Below are 15343 nucleotides of genomic sequence, written 5' to 3' on the forward strand. Positions count from 1 at the left end.
ATGGGGCTCCTCTAAAGGGTTTTGTTCAGTTTTATTGAGGATAATGGACAAATTAAAGTTGTATATGTTTAAGGTACACAACTTGATGTTTCAATATACATACACATTATGAAATGATGACCACAATGCAGCTTATTAACGTTCATCACCTTACATAGTTACCACTTCTTTTTTCTTTTTCTTTTCTGCTAATTCTTTACCACACTTCATGGTGAAAGGGGCTTCCCTGGGGCTTATGCTACTATTTTGGCATATTCCATTCCCGCTATTGGTATGCCTTTCCTCCTCTCCACCATGAAACAGAATACTTTTTAAAGACAAGTCAACTCAAACATCATCTTATCCATGAAGCTTTTTCCTACTCTCCAAGCAGTACTCTCTCCTTTATGCCTGCATCACACTTTGTGGAGATCCCAACATAATACTCCTCACACTCTGTCATCCTTATTTGCTACTTGTTTCTCCTCAATTAGATTGAGAGTTCTTCTGGGGGCAGAGAGTTGGTTTTTGTATATTGAGTTCTTAAAAAAAATACATATTACGTAAATGAAGGGAAAAAAAAGTGTAGGCAATCACTATTTATACCTTGAATAGCATTACATTAAGGCTACAGCCAATGTGCAAAGTTTCAGAAAAGAAATAAAGGGAAACCAAGGGAGAGAAAGAAAAACATGTTCATCAGAATAGAACAGGATAGTTAAGAACCACACTGGTCAAGTCAGGGTGGATTTAAAGGAGAAAGATGGAGAGACCACCGTTGGTCAAATTAAGAAAAGAACTGAGTTCAAAATCATTCAAAGGTGGGTCGGGGATCAAGTAAAAAGCAGAATCGAAAAGGCCAGAGAAGTATAGGAAGAATGGATCCTGGATGAGCGGAGGGTCATTTAACTAAGTGGGGGGCCACAGAGCGTGGGGCCACAGAACGTGGGACTGGGAGGACATCTGGTCAGGTCAGGGACAGCCTAGGGGAGAAATCCGACAAGTTCCTGCTTCAAAAGGTCACTATAATAATCCCTTTGCTCTCAAAACCTAGAACTACACAGGATAGTTCTCTGTCCTTCCCACACCATGCTGGATCTCAAAGGCACTGACTCCAGTTAAAATGCACCACCTTCCCCAAATCCAGAACCTTTTTTTTCCCCCCCATTGAATACATCTCTCCTTTTAAAATAACTTTACTTTTGAATTAGTTTACCTTTCCCAGATCTTTTCGCTTTCTCATTGTAAATGTATTCATTCAATGTGCATAACTGTCAGGCACTGTTAGGAAAGGAAACCAGCCCATGTCAATCACCTTCTACCCTTGCACTAAGGTGATTCTATATATTAGCTTAGTGAATCACCACAACAACCTAGGGAGGCAGGTATTATTAAATATTACTTTCCCCACATAAGACAGTAGTAAAATGAAGCCTAGAAAGACAAAGTGGAAGCACAGGAAGGTTAATAATGCCAAATTTTTGCATTAAGTAAGTGGTGATCTCTGCTGTGTGTTCTCGGTCATGTCTGAGTCTTTACGACCCATTGGACTGTAGCCCACCAGGCTCTTCTGTCCATGGAACTTTTCAGGCAAGAATACTGGCCATTTCCTTCTCCAGGGGATCTTCCTTGGCTCAGAGACTGAACCGGTGTCTCTTGTATCTCCTGCTTTGCTGGTGGATTCTTTACCTGCTGAACCACTGGAAAGTGGTGAGGGTGGGATTCAAATCCACCCATATCTGAATCTAAATTCCATCCTCTTTCTACTGTATCATTCTCTCTCGTCTCTGGTCCTTTGTAGAGGAAACGGCCCAAGCAAAATATCAAGATCTTGGAATAGGATGACAGGCCTTATTAAGAAGCCCACTCACCAAGAACATGGAAAAGAAAAAAAAAAAAAAAAAGAAGAAGAAGAACGCTATGCAAAGTGAAGGGAAGAGAAAACTGGAGTGCTGGATGATTCCCACATTGCAAACACCCTGCAGACAGTGTTGCTCCATGGGGAGAATCAACTCCCTAAGTGGTAATTTTCAGCTTTCCTATATCTTAACTACTAGTTGAAAAGTCAGGTCAAGCCTTGTATGCCTAACTCTCAATGACCTCAAGATCACTGACTCAAGGGTAGTGACTTAAGGAAGAAACCAAAAACGCCAATAGGTCAAAGTTGGCAGATTAAGAGAAAGTCAAGTCTCTGAGGCTTGAGAAGATGAACGGGTGAGAAGATTAAGAGAAGATGAAGGGCTAGAATGGGAACCAAGGGAAGCCAGAGGGGAGCAGGAAGGATAGTCAGGCTGGTTTAGAAGGCAGTGCCAGGAACTTCCATGGTGGTCCAGTGATAAGACTCTGTGCTTCCAGTGCAGGGAGCATGAGTTTGATCTCTAGTTGGGGAAATAAGATCCTACGTCTCACGTGCCACATGGCGCAGCCAAAAGATTAAAAAAGAAGAAAAAAAGAAGGCAGTCCCAGCACCTCTGACCATACTACCCACTCCCAGGAGATAGGACGAAACAGCAGAGATCAGTCACTTCTGCCCAGGATCCAACTGGCTCGGCTCAGCCATTAGAAGTCAAGGGCTAGCTCACACTCTGGACTGAATTCTCTCTCCTAGTTGAAAAATAGACAGTTCTAGCTTAAACTTTTTGACTAACTGCACTCCCCAATCTTATCCTCTTGCTGAGCTTATGGCAAGTGAGAGGCCTGTGCTTACCTTAACTCTGAGTCCTGGTTTTCCCCATGTCCACCCACACCTTACACAGCAGCTCAGAGTAGGTTAAAGACTTGTTTCTGGACTACTGAGGGCTTAACTTCTCAGAGTAATACAGCCAAAGCAGCACATTCTTTAACTATAGAGAGGTATCAGGACCCCACTGGAGAAGAGACCAAGTGGCATTCTGTCCTAAAGCCGGTTCCAGTGCTGGTCGGCCTGGTCAGCTGGGATCAGTGCAGTAGTCAATGGGCACAGTAATCTGGAAATGGTCTAACCAGCTAGCTGTTGGGCTCATAGACCATGGCAGTCCTAAGAACAAAACAGTCCGAAAGCCAATTAAGATTCTACTTACCTTCTCAAGTGATGCTAGTGGTAAAGAATCCACCTGCCAACGCAGGAGCCATGGGAGACGCAGGTTCAGTCCCTGGGTGGGGAAGATCCCCTGGAGGAGGGCATGGCAACCCACTCCAGTATTCTTGCCTGGAGAATTCCATGGACAGAGGGGCCCGGCGGGCTACAATCCAGGGGTTCACACAGAGTCAGACATGACTGAAGCAGCTTAACATGCATGACTTACTTCATCATGGAAACCCCCGGAGTAATGAGTGAGGTTAGGGATGATCTAATTGAAATGAACATACCAAAAATCTCCATCCCCTACATGAGGGATTCTTAGCAGCTGCATAGGGGACTACACCATAGAATGTTATGGGTTCCCTGAAGCCTGTGAAAGTGAAAGTCATTCAGTTGAGTCTGATTCTTTGCGACCCCATGAACTATAGAGTCCATGGAATTCTCCAGGCCAGAATACTGGAGTGGGTAGTAGTTCCCTTCTCCAGGGGATCTTCCCAACCCAGGGATTGAACCCAGGTCTCCTGTATTTCAGACAGACCAGCTGAGCTAGCTACCAAGGAAGCCCTCCCTGAAGTCTGTGAAGATGCATAAAGATAGACCCACTCAACCTTGGTCTCAGAGACCAAGAAAACACAAAGTTTCCCTGAAAATATCAGAGGAAAAAAATATAGGCAGGAGAAAATGCACAGGCCTGAGATACAGGCTAGATACTTACATACCAACACACATACTTGTCCTGGGAAGAAGCCAGAAGGAGCCCACGTCCTGGGAGATGTGAACTCAGATCATACAAAGAGGAAAGACCCGGACAAGTTATTTTGGAGAGGCCTGGCATTGGGAGAGATGGCCTCCTAGGGAGTCAAGAGCCAGGAGGAAAGGGAAAGAAGGGGGACTGGGGGATTGAGGGCTGGGGGGCGGGAGTGCAGGCAGAAAAGTGAAAAAGGAGCTGGAATACACCCTTCCTCATGTAGGAAGAGACTGGTAGTCATCAAGGAAGAGAAATTAACCTTGAGGCCTGATGATAAAGACTCAAATACAGACGAACACAGAAAAACTCAAGAGACACAGACTGGCCAAGAGGTGAGCATCAGCAGAAAAAAGATCACCGAAGTAGGGGGTGGGGGTGCTCTGGGGCCAGCTCAGGTAAAGACCTGGAGAAACACCGGGAGAAGAAACACCAGGCAGATCTGAGAGACCTAGCCGGCCCAGGGGAGGCCCCGCTGTCCGCTCTCCGCTCCCACGCCCTCGGGCCGGCCCGCGGGCCCCGGGCTCCCCGCCCGGCCCCGGGCTCCCGTCCCGGCCCGGCCGGCACTTCCCAGCTCTGACGCGGGCGCTGCCTTCACACCAATGAGGCCGCGGCGCGGACCGGCCCCGGCCCTCCCCCAGGAAGGTGTGTCCCTGGTTTCCTCACCTGAAACTTCCGAGGAGAACCAGATCCCTCCCTCCCGGCCGGGCGGGGCGGCCGGGGCCTGCGCTGGGGACGGCCGGCCGGCGGGGGACCCGAGGGGACGCGGGGGGGCGCCCGGACAGCATGTGACACTGACCCAGGTGGGTGCCCGGTGCCCGGCTCCGGGCGGGCGGCTGCGGCGCCCCGGCGGAGGGGAAGGGAGGGGCGGGAAGCCCCGGAATCGAGGCCTTCACCTTGGGAGCAGCCCCCGCTGGCTCCCGGGGCGCGGGCTCCAGAAAGTGGGGGGGAGCGCGCCGGGCAGGTGGCGGGGATGGGGTGCGGGGCCCGAGCACCTGGACCTGGGAGAGTGGAGAGAAGCGGGAGGAAGGGCTCCTGCCTGGAAAACTTTGCTTCCGGCCTGGTCCCCGCCTCGGAAATGGGCACCCTGCCCCTAAGATGTTGCGCGGGCCGGTAATCAGGGCTCTTTCTTCCAAGTCCAGGCCCTGGGGAAAGCCCGCTCCTGTAATAAGGTGTAGCCGAGATTCCCTTTGTGGACGGACGCCGTCCCTGGAGGTGTTTTGCTGTCTCCTTTTTCCCTCTCGGGCCAGGCCTTCCTTCGCTTATCTGCATGTGGACTCGCCTATGTGTGTGTGTCTAAGCTCTTCGCTGGGAGCCGAGGAGGTGCCTCAACCTATAAACAAGGGCTCGCGCCCTGCCCCCCTCCCCTGCTTCCCCACGCCCGGGGAGGGCTCCCAAAGCTTCTTGCGGATCCCAGCATTGCCTTCAGAGCCGGGCGAGGTAGGAAGGGAGCTGTTCAGAGCTGGGGTGGGGGCGGGGGTGCTAGAACACCCTTCTGAGCCCCGATTCTGAGCATCCCTCCCAACTCCGGTACCTCGATTCTCAGATCTAAGCCCCTGCTCGCCTTCCTGAATCTGGGGTTCCCAAGCCAGATTTGCCCTCCTGTCTGCCTAGACGTGAACTCTGGCCAGGACTCTTGTCAGATTGAGGGGAAGGGTGTGTCCGACAGACAAGGGAGGGAGGGTGACTTTTCTATCTTTTGTCCCCTTCTGTTCCCCTACTGCTGCCCAGGGTCTTGCATCCTTGGCGGCTCCAGAATTCCCAGCCCCTGACTAAAGAGCTCCTGATGTGGCTTCTTGTTCAGACTTCCTGGTTTAGCTCCCCACCCCCCTACCCCCCTACCCCCCTACCCCGGGCCCTGGCAAAATGGGGATCATCTGTTCGCCAGTCTGTGGGCCTGAAACTGGAACCATGTCCATGGAGAGGGTTCTTGGGGGGGCTGGGGAGGGTAAGGGATGTGGGGCATCAATCAAATGAGAGTGTCCCGTAGGAGGAATGTAGGTCATTGTCCTGGTGGGGCAGAAAGAGAAGGCAGGAGGTGGGAGGAGGAATCTCTTATCAGAAGGATACAGTGGTTCTTACTCAAGAGTCTTTATCATTTCGGGGTTCCTGGAGTGTATGGCTGCCCACAGTGTGGTCTGTCTGGGGTTGTCTGCGGCCTCATTAAGCATAGTGTTTGTGGGATAGACAAGGAATATGTCATTCGTGGTGTCTGGAGCGGTCAGTCGCATTGTGGTGTGGATAAGGACGGGATCGGGGTTACTCAAGTGGTGTAGACCCAAGCAGATGATTTACAGCATCTGGTGCAGACAGCGGTGAGTCACTCACCATGTCTGTGGAGTGAACTGGAGCTGGTCACGTACAGTGTCAACAAGGTGACCGTCAGGGTCTATGTTAGGGACACAAACAGGTCACTCACACTTCTATGTGGATGGCACCAGGGCCACTGGTGGGTTTGTGGGCTCCGTGTTGGCATTACCACTAGTGATGGTCTGTGTAAGCCCCCTGGGGCTACAAAGCAGTGAATGATGTGGTATTTTCAGACATTAGCGAATAGATAGAGGTGTTTATTACAGCTTTCACTTGGATGGTGGGGCTTTCCTCAAATACGTAGAACACAGGTCTTAGCAGTTAGTGGTCCAGAAAGCTACTCTTATTTTGATGTAGCATCAAGAGCAGTAATGTCAAACAGTGAATAAAGGCATCCATCTATGGATCTTATTTTGGAAAGCAAAATGAGAACATACCTTTTGATTTGGTGGGTATTTTCCTAAAATAGAATATAGATGACACAGTGTAAATGCTACAAAGCAGTGGATGATGTGATATTTTTAGACATTAGGAAATAGAGGTGTTTATTACAGTTTTTCACTTCGATGATGGGGGTTCTACCTTCTTCAAATAGATAGGACACAGGTCTTAGCAGTTAGTGGTCCAGAAAGCTATTCTTATTTTGATGTAGCATCGAGGGCAGTAATGTCAAACAGTGAATAAAGGCATCCATGTATGGGTCTTATTTTTGAAAGCAAAATGAGAACATATCTTTTGATTTGGTGGATATTTTCCTAAAATAGAACATAGATGACACAGTGTAAATGCAGAAGTACTGTAATCGCGAGAGTACTTCAGTGATTTGTGGTGTAAGTCAGGATATTTGAAACTGCTGGAAAATCCAGGAAGCATGGTCTTCAAAAGTACACTTGGCACTTGGTGTTGGACTGAAGAAGCAGTCGTATGATGAGGGGTGCAGGTGAGGAGGAGGGATATCTTTGAAATACAAATTCACATCTGGTGAGTTGAAATAGACCAGAGCTAAGGTATTGGGGGCTCTACAGGGGAGGCTGAGTTCCATCGCACACTGTCATTGGGGTGACTGGGAGTTTTGTCCTGAAAGAAGTCACATGTGAACAGGGGCAGCAGATGCAAAAATGACCCTGGCCTGGAGGAAGATCAGGTCACTGTGGTGCTATGCTCTGTCCTTGCCTGGCTCGGATAAAAATGATCATTCACCCCCAGTGCAGAAAGCCATGAGGCAGTGGCTCTAAGATAATGGGAAGTGCAAAAAAATCTCTCTCTTGATGCCTTTATGTGAATGAAACCACGTTTTACAGATTTCCTTTAGCTCTGTCACATTCTTGGTTTGTAATGCCTGATTCCCATAGGATTATAGCACAGAACCAAGAATAGGCATATGCGGGCTGAGCCGCTGACCACCAGTAATGCCAACGGGATAAAGATGGTATTAGCAATAGTGTCAGTGGGAGACCGACATGCACTACGTGACCAGAGTGGAACTGAAGATGTTCATGCAGAACATACTGTCCGTAGATACAACCTGAATGTAGCAGAAACACGCTTATGTATTTAGAGGCTGCTTGTTTTGAGGACATGACAGTGTTTGGGTCTGTTGTTGTTTAGTCGCTAAGACTCTTACACAGCACCATGGACTGTAGCTCAGCAGGCTCCTCTCTCCATGGGATTTCCCAGGCAAGAATACTGGAATGGGTTGTCCAGGCGATCTTCCCCACCCAGGGATCGAACCCACGTCTCCTGTACTGGCAGGCAGATTCTTGACCACGGAGCCATCAGGGAAGCCTGTGTATGGATATAGGACGGGGACAATACCCATGTCAGGGAGGCGAGACTACAGATTTAATCACAGGGTCTCCTTAGGCAGGTAGGAGCCAAGTTTTAGAACGTGTTTACGGTGAGCAAGTATATTATTTAATGTGCGGTTGGGAGAAGAGGGTCACGTCACAGCAGGATCATCCGTAGTGATTATAGTATTTTGCACTTAGGCTGAGTGTCAGGGGCAAATCACGCACTGTGTCAATTAACTGGAAAAGGACATAAAAGCCCTTGTACACAGTATGCTTGTGTTAGACATGGCCCTTTAGCCCATAGAGATGGTATCTGTGTGAAGTGACCAGGAGCTTGTCACATTCGACAGCTGCAGGGTGGCTAGGGACATGTTTGGTTATGTCAGGCTGTCCCCCATAGAATCTGCAAGGGTGGTTTAGTGTTTTGTGTGTGTGCATGCATGTGTGTGCTTATGTGAGTGTCTATGCACATGCAATATCTCAGCAAGACAGCCGGCATTGGGGGTAGTGGGTTTCCTCTCTAAGCTTAGACCAGACAGGGAAGGATGAGTCCAGGTGGAGCTGTGAGTTCTGTATGGCCCCAGGGTCCCCTCTAGACTAGTGACTGGCCAGCTTTCTTACAGCTGAACTTCTGGTTGCTCATGGTAGACTGAAGTCAGGAGACCATGTTTTGAGTTCACCTGTACTCAGGAAACTTGAAGATTAGCTGACTTTCAGTTTCCTCATCTGTAGATTAGGCAAAATTTTCTGTGTGTCTCCAAAAGTCCATCGTGCTCATAAATCCTATATTTGTCTCTTACACTTTCTGTCTCCCAAAATACATACAATTCCTGACATTTCTGCTACCATCAGTGTTACCAATCCTTTTATTTTCCTTCATTTTTTATGTTGCCTTCTTTAATCTTTATTAGAACTCTTTGCAAACAGTATATATTATCCCCTTTCTGAAAATAAGAAAAAAAAAAAGTTCAACTACATGATTTCTACAATTATGTTAAAATTAGCAAGATACGAAAAAGGCAGAACTAAAAGTTGGACAACATTCTTGTAAGTCTGTGTTCTTCCTTTATCCGTGCAGTAAATCTTTGTTGAGGGCCAGCTAAGCTGCGGGAAGAAGGAATTGAACAGTTAGCATATCGACATCTGTGTTTTCATGAAGCTCATGGTCTGGCCCAGAAAATGGACACTACGTGCGTAACTCCAAGTGTGAAAGAAGTAGTCAAGTGTCCTCTGGGCAGGAGAAGAGGACTCCAGGTAGCAGAGCCACATCTGTGAAGGCCTACAGGTGACAGGAAGTGGAGCTGAAGGCTTGGGAAGCCAGTGGGATGGGGGAGGTGGTGACCGACGAGGATGCTGCTGGAGGGAAGACAAAGGCCAGGTTGTGGAGGGCATGTTACCCACGATGTATATTTGGGTTTCACCCCAATAGTTAGAGACTACTGAAGAAATTTAACCAGAAGTGGGGCTTTTGATCACTCAGGCACTAAGGAGAAAATGCCTCGGAAAGAGGGTGAGAGAAGCTGTGTGGAGGCCAGCGGCCAGCTGCAGTGCCCTGGGTACGAGAGGGCAGCTGCATGGACCAGACTCTAGCAGTGGAGATGGAGTAAAGTGCACAGACTTGAGTGAGATTTAGGAGAAAGGATCTAGAGGAGTTAGTGCGCGATTAAACATGGGAAATGTCGGCTAGGAGAGAAACAAGCATTTTATTCTATCATGGAAAAATATTTACTGAGCGCTTAGTATGGGCCAGGTATTATGTCCTGTTATTCAGTTGCTAAGACGTGTCTGACTCCTTGCGACCTCATCATGGACTACAGCTCGCCAGGCCTCCCTGCCACTCGCTATCTCCTGGAGTTTGCTCAAGTTCATTTCCATCGAGTTGGTGATGCCATCCAACCATCTCATCCTCTGATGGCCTACTCTCCTTTTGCCTTCAATCTTTCCCAGCATCAGGGTCTTTTCCAATGAGTCGGCTGTCCTAGGTATAGACAATTGAGCAAAACAGATGTTGTTCTTGATCTTGTGAAGCTCATTGTTTGAGATTGATGATAAACTAAAATACACACATAACTACATAATTGCATAAATGCTACAAGGGAGAAATAAAGTGAACTCTAGTTGATAGGTGCTACAAAGAGGAGCACAGTGACCCAGATAGAGGGTTCGGTCAGTCAGTCTGTCAGTTCAGTCACTCAGTCGTGTCCGACTCTTTGTGACCCCATGGACTGCAGCATGCCAGGCTTCCCTGTCCATCACCAGCTCCCGGAACTTACTCAAACTCATGTTCATCGAGTCGTTGATGCCATCCAACTATCTCATCCTCTGTCGTTCCCTTCTCCTCCCTCCTTCAGCCTTTCCAAGTATCAGGGTCTTTTCCAATGAGTCAGTTCCAATGAGTCAGTTAGAGGGTTGGGGAAAACTTAAGAGGAAAAAATGTAGTCTCACAAATAACAAGAAAGGGTATGTGTAATGTCCAATTAGTGTCCACTGAAGTGTCAAATGTGAAATGCTGGCAAGAACCACCAAAAACAAGCATCCGCAGAGTCTTGTTTAGAGTTAACAAGTTGAAGGTTGTAGGGGAGGTGAGCAAAGTGGTGCTGTTAAAGCTTGGTTGGAGGTAGGTGAGATGCAAGGATATGAGGAGAGCAGGTGTAAAGAATTCCACGTGTACACTGGAAAGAGAAGAAAGGTACAGACATGCTTAAAGTCTGGTGGGATGGTTCCGACAAAGAAGGTGAAGGTGCTAGAGAAAGAGCTAACCCACTGCATCAGGTCCTGAGAAGACAGGCTACAGAAGATGGCACTTAGAGATGAGGATACTCTGGCATAGTCAGAGGGCGAAGATGGGCAGAGTGAAGTGTGGGTTGCTTTGAACTGCAAGAAAATGAAGCAATTCCTAAGAACAAAACCAATTGGTTTGTAAATTCTTTGCAAAGTAGCAAAGAAAGATGGGAAGGTCAAAAGTGACCAGTGACGAGATGAGTTCATGTTAGAGAGAAAGAGTAAGATGGTGAGGGGTCCCCAGTTTGATGGACCTCACTGAAGTGGGTACCCTTCGTATCTACTCTCGTCTAATCTCATCTGGTTCTCATCTAAGTCTAGTTATCATTCCACTTTACTACAGCTGTTCTGTAATTGAAACACAATTTTTGTTGTTGTTGTTAATTAGTTACAGGCTTTACTAGACACTCTGGAAAATAAGATGAGTGAAATTCAGACCCTCTATGAAGGAGATTATACGGTGCTGTGGTATCTCAGACACGGGCCATAATGACCAGACCTGTTTTAATCCCGTCAGCAGTTTAGAAGGAGGATTCCCCTCCAGACACTGCTCCTCTGGGCTGTAAGATCTAGGGTGTGTCACTCACAGTGTCTGGGAGTTATACGGGCCTGAGTCACTCTAGGTGTCCAGAGAGTCGACAGGGAGACACCATGACGTCATACCAGTTAGAGCTTAATGACCACTGGGGAATGCTAGGAGCTCTCTGACAGCGGTCTGGTGCCCTAACGTAATTGTTTTTCATCTGTCTCCTTCACAAGACTGCAGGCTCCATGAGGACATGGTTTTTGTTTGCTACCGAATACCCCACCCTTCAAAGAGTGACTTGGCAAATATTTATTAAATGAACAAATCAATGATAAATTTTGTAGAAGCCATTGCTTACTTTGTGAAAGACTTTTTGTCTCAAAGTGAGTGAAGTCACTTAGTCGTGTCTGACTCTTAGTGACCCCATGGACTGCAGCCTACCATGCTCCTCCATCCATGGGATTTTCCAGGCAAGAGTACTGGAGTGGGGTGCCATTGCCTTCTCCTTTGTCTCAAAGAATGAGTGCAAATGGAACCAAAGAAATGCCCCATGCTTGTTCTTTATGGTCTGTCCCTCTGGATAAATAACAAATAAAGCAGAAGAGGGGGTGGAAACTTGGTCTCTTATTCCTCTTTAGGATTCAGCGCTGATGGAAGCAGAGGAGCCCCAGCACGGAGCCTCGACTCCCATCCCTGGTGGAGCAGAATTCCCAGTTATCCAGGCAGCTCCCATGAGGAGCAGCCAGACCCCTGCCTTGGAGCCTTCAGTCGAAGAGGGTGAGGACCTGTGGTGTCAGTGGGCCAAGGGCCGCACACTCTTGGAGACCCAGCAAAGACACGTGAGGGATGTGAATGACCGTGCAGCTGAGAGCATGAGCTCTCTCCTCAATGAAGCCTCTGCAGAGGTGGAGACTGACCAGGAAACCCTGACGGCTGAGGCCTGTGATGACACCCCCTCATGCTGGGAGGCCAGGCCCCAGAGCCTGGCAGATGGACAGGCAAGGACGCCAGCTTCCCTGGAGCTCCGGGCCTGCCCTGACCAGGGTGACTGTCCAGACATGGCCTGGGTATCCAGGGACCTGGGCGGCAGCATGGAGGTGTACTTGAGACCAGAACTCACGTCTTTGATATTGGAAACAGGACAAGCAGAAGAGAAGGAGGAAACGTCCCCTGACGCCTGTGCCCGGACCAGACGTGGGCCTTCCTGTGACGACGAGCACCCGGCTGAGCCCTGTCGGCCCCTGGAGGACTTGGAATGTGGACCTGCCAGGCAGGAAAGTCCAGGCCCCCGGTGTCTCCAGGGAACTGAGGGGCTGGAGGAAGAGGGACTTCAGGGAGATGCTGCTGGCTCTGCTGGGCTTTCCGGGGCTCCGGAGCAGATGGGAGAGCAGGTTAAAGGTGCAGAGGAAGAAGGGAGACAGAAACAGCAGCAGATTCAAAATGATGTCGTGCTCGCAGGTCAAGGAGAAAGAGAGGGGTGGCACCATGGGGAGGAGTTGGGGGATCTGAGTTATAGGGAGGGGGTCTGGAGAACTCAGAGCCACAGGGATCTAGAACAAGGGGAGCAGAAGGGGAGGGAGTCAACAGGGCCAGAGGAGAATGAGGTGGATGCTCAGGATGGGGAGAATCAAAGCTCAGCAAGTAAGTCAGAGAAAGGAAGTAGAAAGCCGGAAGATCCGGGTGTGCAGCGGGAAGCCAAGGCCCCAGAGGGGCAGGAGGAGGAGGTGGGGTCACCAGAGGAGGAACCAAGGGGTGGGGAGGGGGACACACCCGGGGGAGGAGGAGAAGAGAGCTGCATAGAACCAGGAGAGCGTGAGGGTCCCACTGCGCTGGCTCTGGTCGCCCCCGAGGTCTCTCCTCCCTGTGACCTGCCTCTAGAGGCCTCTTCTCCCCCAACCAGGATCCCGGGGACTCAGACAGAGCCTAGAGCTGAGGTTCTGTCCCCCGTAGCTCCGAGTCCTGCCCCAGAACCCACAGGATGCTCCCACCAGCCCTTTTCTTTACCTGGTTCCTGTCCTGCCGAGGAGTCCCCGGACCCAGAAACTGCTCATCGCCACCAGAAAGAGGGCTCTGAGCTGGGGCAGGAGACCACATGCAGTGGGGGTGCTGAGGTGGTCTCTGCCTACAGTCCCTCTGCAACCCCTCCAAGGAGCCCAGAGGCAGCTGCGCCCAGCCCTCCTGAAGGGCCCCCTGGCACGACTGCCACAGTACCAGCCCATCCCCTGGCTGCCTCTCCCAGGAGGGAGCCTTCTGTCCTTGCCTGTTCTCCAGAAACCTCCAGAGCCTCTCACCCGACCGACAGTCCATCTCCCCGTGGGGCTCCTGAGACCCCCCCAGCGGCCCACTATGGCTTCCCCTTGGCGGGCCAGGCCAGCCCCCCGGGGTCCCTGGGCAGCCCCACCGGAACGGTCCACCCCGTGAGGAGCAACTCCTTCCCCGGGTCTCACGGGACAGAGGCAGCCCCACACCTGGTGGGAATATCCCTGTCCTCCTCCCACTCAGAGTTGCCGCAGAGGCCCCCCAAACCTGTCATCTATGGCTCTGTGCTCCCAAGAAGGGGCAGGAGAAGCGCAAGGGACTGCACTATTATTCCAGAAGCCTCGAGTTCACCACCCGCTCCGGGGCCGGACTTTGGAGATCCGGCCTCAAATCCAGCCACGGCCGGCAGCGCCCCCAGCAGTCAGCCGTGGGGCCCCGAGAAGCACTGGGCCTTTGCCCCCAGGTCTCCTGCCTGTGGCTCCTCCCCAACCCCTGTCACCCCCGTAGACCTGAAGATCCATGAACCTCCACCCCTGCCTCCCCCGGAGAGGAGGCCCATCCAGCCCTCTATGGTGGAGCGAGACGGCCATCTCCCTGCGGGGGTCCCCACGCTGAAGCGGTACAGCCATCCTCCGCCACTCACCCTGGGTCTGGGGCTCCACGGCCCCCCCAGGGCCCCCCCAGCCCACGTTCCCAACCCCTTGGTGGCAAGGGAGCACCGACCGCTGCCCTCCACACCAGACGCGCCAGCCCACACTCAACACTCTGTCTCCCCCAAGCAGAGATACAACAAGCCGTTACCCCCCACCCCCCACGCCCCCCAGCCCCACCACCCTCTTGTCTCGTCGAGCATCTCAAGGATCTACAAGCCTCTCCCTCCTGTCCCTATCCTGGATCCTCCTACTGAACCGCCCCCTCTGCCCCCAAAGTCCAAGGGGAGGAGCAGGAGCTCGCAGGGAGGACTCGTGAACTCAGGGGATCAAGGCAGGCCGAGGCCTGTTTGTGAAGAGCGGACTGTGTCCACCCCACCTTCTGCAGGCCGGGTCTCCTGGCCTCCAGCCACTGGCCGGGCAACCGACCCTTTGGCTGCCGTCGGCAGGTGTAAGAGTGACATGCCCCCGGGCCTGGCTTTCAGTAACATGACAGCCCTTCTACACCCCTCTTCCCCGACCACCCCATGGACTCCAGAGGTCCAGCGACCCACCTTTGAACCCGGGCTCTCAGAAGAGTCCGAAGCCCCTGCCAGAGGGTCTTGGAGAAGAACAGCCCCGAAGGAAGGAAGCAATGGCCTGAGGAGGTCAGAGGTAGGCCCGGCGAGGCAGCCGGAGAGACCGGGCCACGTCCTCCTGGAGAAGGCGTCGAGCTGGCCCCATCGACGGGACCCGAGAAGGCCGGCGGAGGACTGCAGTGAGGCGGTGGCGGTCCCCGGTGAGGGGTCAAGTAAGCACAAGGACTGGCATCGGCAGGGCCTGCGAAGACCCTCCATCCTCCCCGAGAGCCCTGTAGGTGAGTGCGGAGCCCGGACCCCAGGGACCTCACCTCAGGGCAGACTCTGTCCAGCTCTCCCCTCCTCACCTGTCTTCTGTCCTCCAGGCTCCTGCTGGTCCCCCTGCTAGCTTCCCCCACCCACGTACCCAGCCCCAAGCAGGGGAAAGTCCTCTAGGATGTCTGTGAGCTCATGGCAAGGCTCTTTCTTCTCCCCTTCCATCTCTCTCACTTTACCGTGGTGTGCACTTTGATGGTGCATCTCTTTTTACCAACGTTGTTCTGCAGGCCCACCTGCCCGGTGCCCGCCACCGCCACCCCTGAGTACTTTCCAGTTACAAACACTTGCTTGATGCCCTTCCACTAGCAGAGAAGGCATCTCCTCCTTGTCCGGTTCACATTCTGAT

At 51.4% G+C, this 15343-nt stretch overlaps 1 protein-coding gene across 4 annotated transcripts in view; it reads left to right on the forward strand.

Moving 5' to 3' along the window:
• The first annotated feature begins 4494 nt into the window (after positions 1-4494).
• The window catches only part of ARHGEF5 (Rho guanine nucleotide exchange factor 5), a 28288-nt gene continuing 17439 nt past the window's right edge, over positions 4495-15343 (forward strand). Inside the window, exons 1-3 of one of the 4 annotated variants that reach the window (XM_061165987.1) lie at positions 4495-4588; positions 11831-12236; positions 12333-14957. In XM_061165987.1, the coding sequence (XP_061021970.1) occupies positions 11843-12236; positions 12333-14957 (3019 nt within the window). In that variant the 5' untranslated portion in view covers positions 4495-4588; positions 11831-11842. Of the gene's footprint in view, positions 4589-11830; positions 14958-15343 lie in introns of those variants that run through there. The other 3 variants (XM_061165988.1, XM_061165986.1, XM_061165989.1) reach the window with 3 other exon arrangements.

This window comes from Dama dama, chromosome 18 (assembly GCF_033118175.1).
Source record: "Dama dama isolate Ldn47 chromosome 18, ASM3311817v1, whole genome shotgun sequence".
NCBI lineage: Eukaryota > Metazoa > Chordata > Mammalia > Artiodactyla > Cervidae > Dama > Dama dama.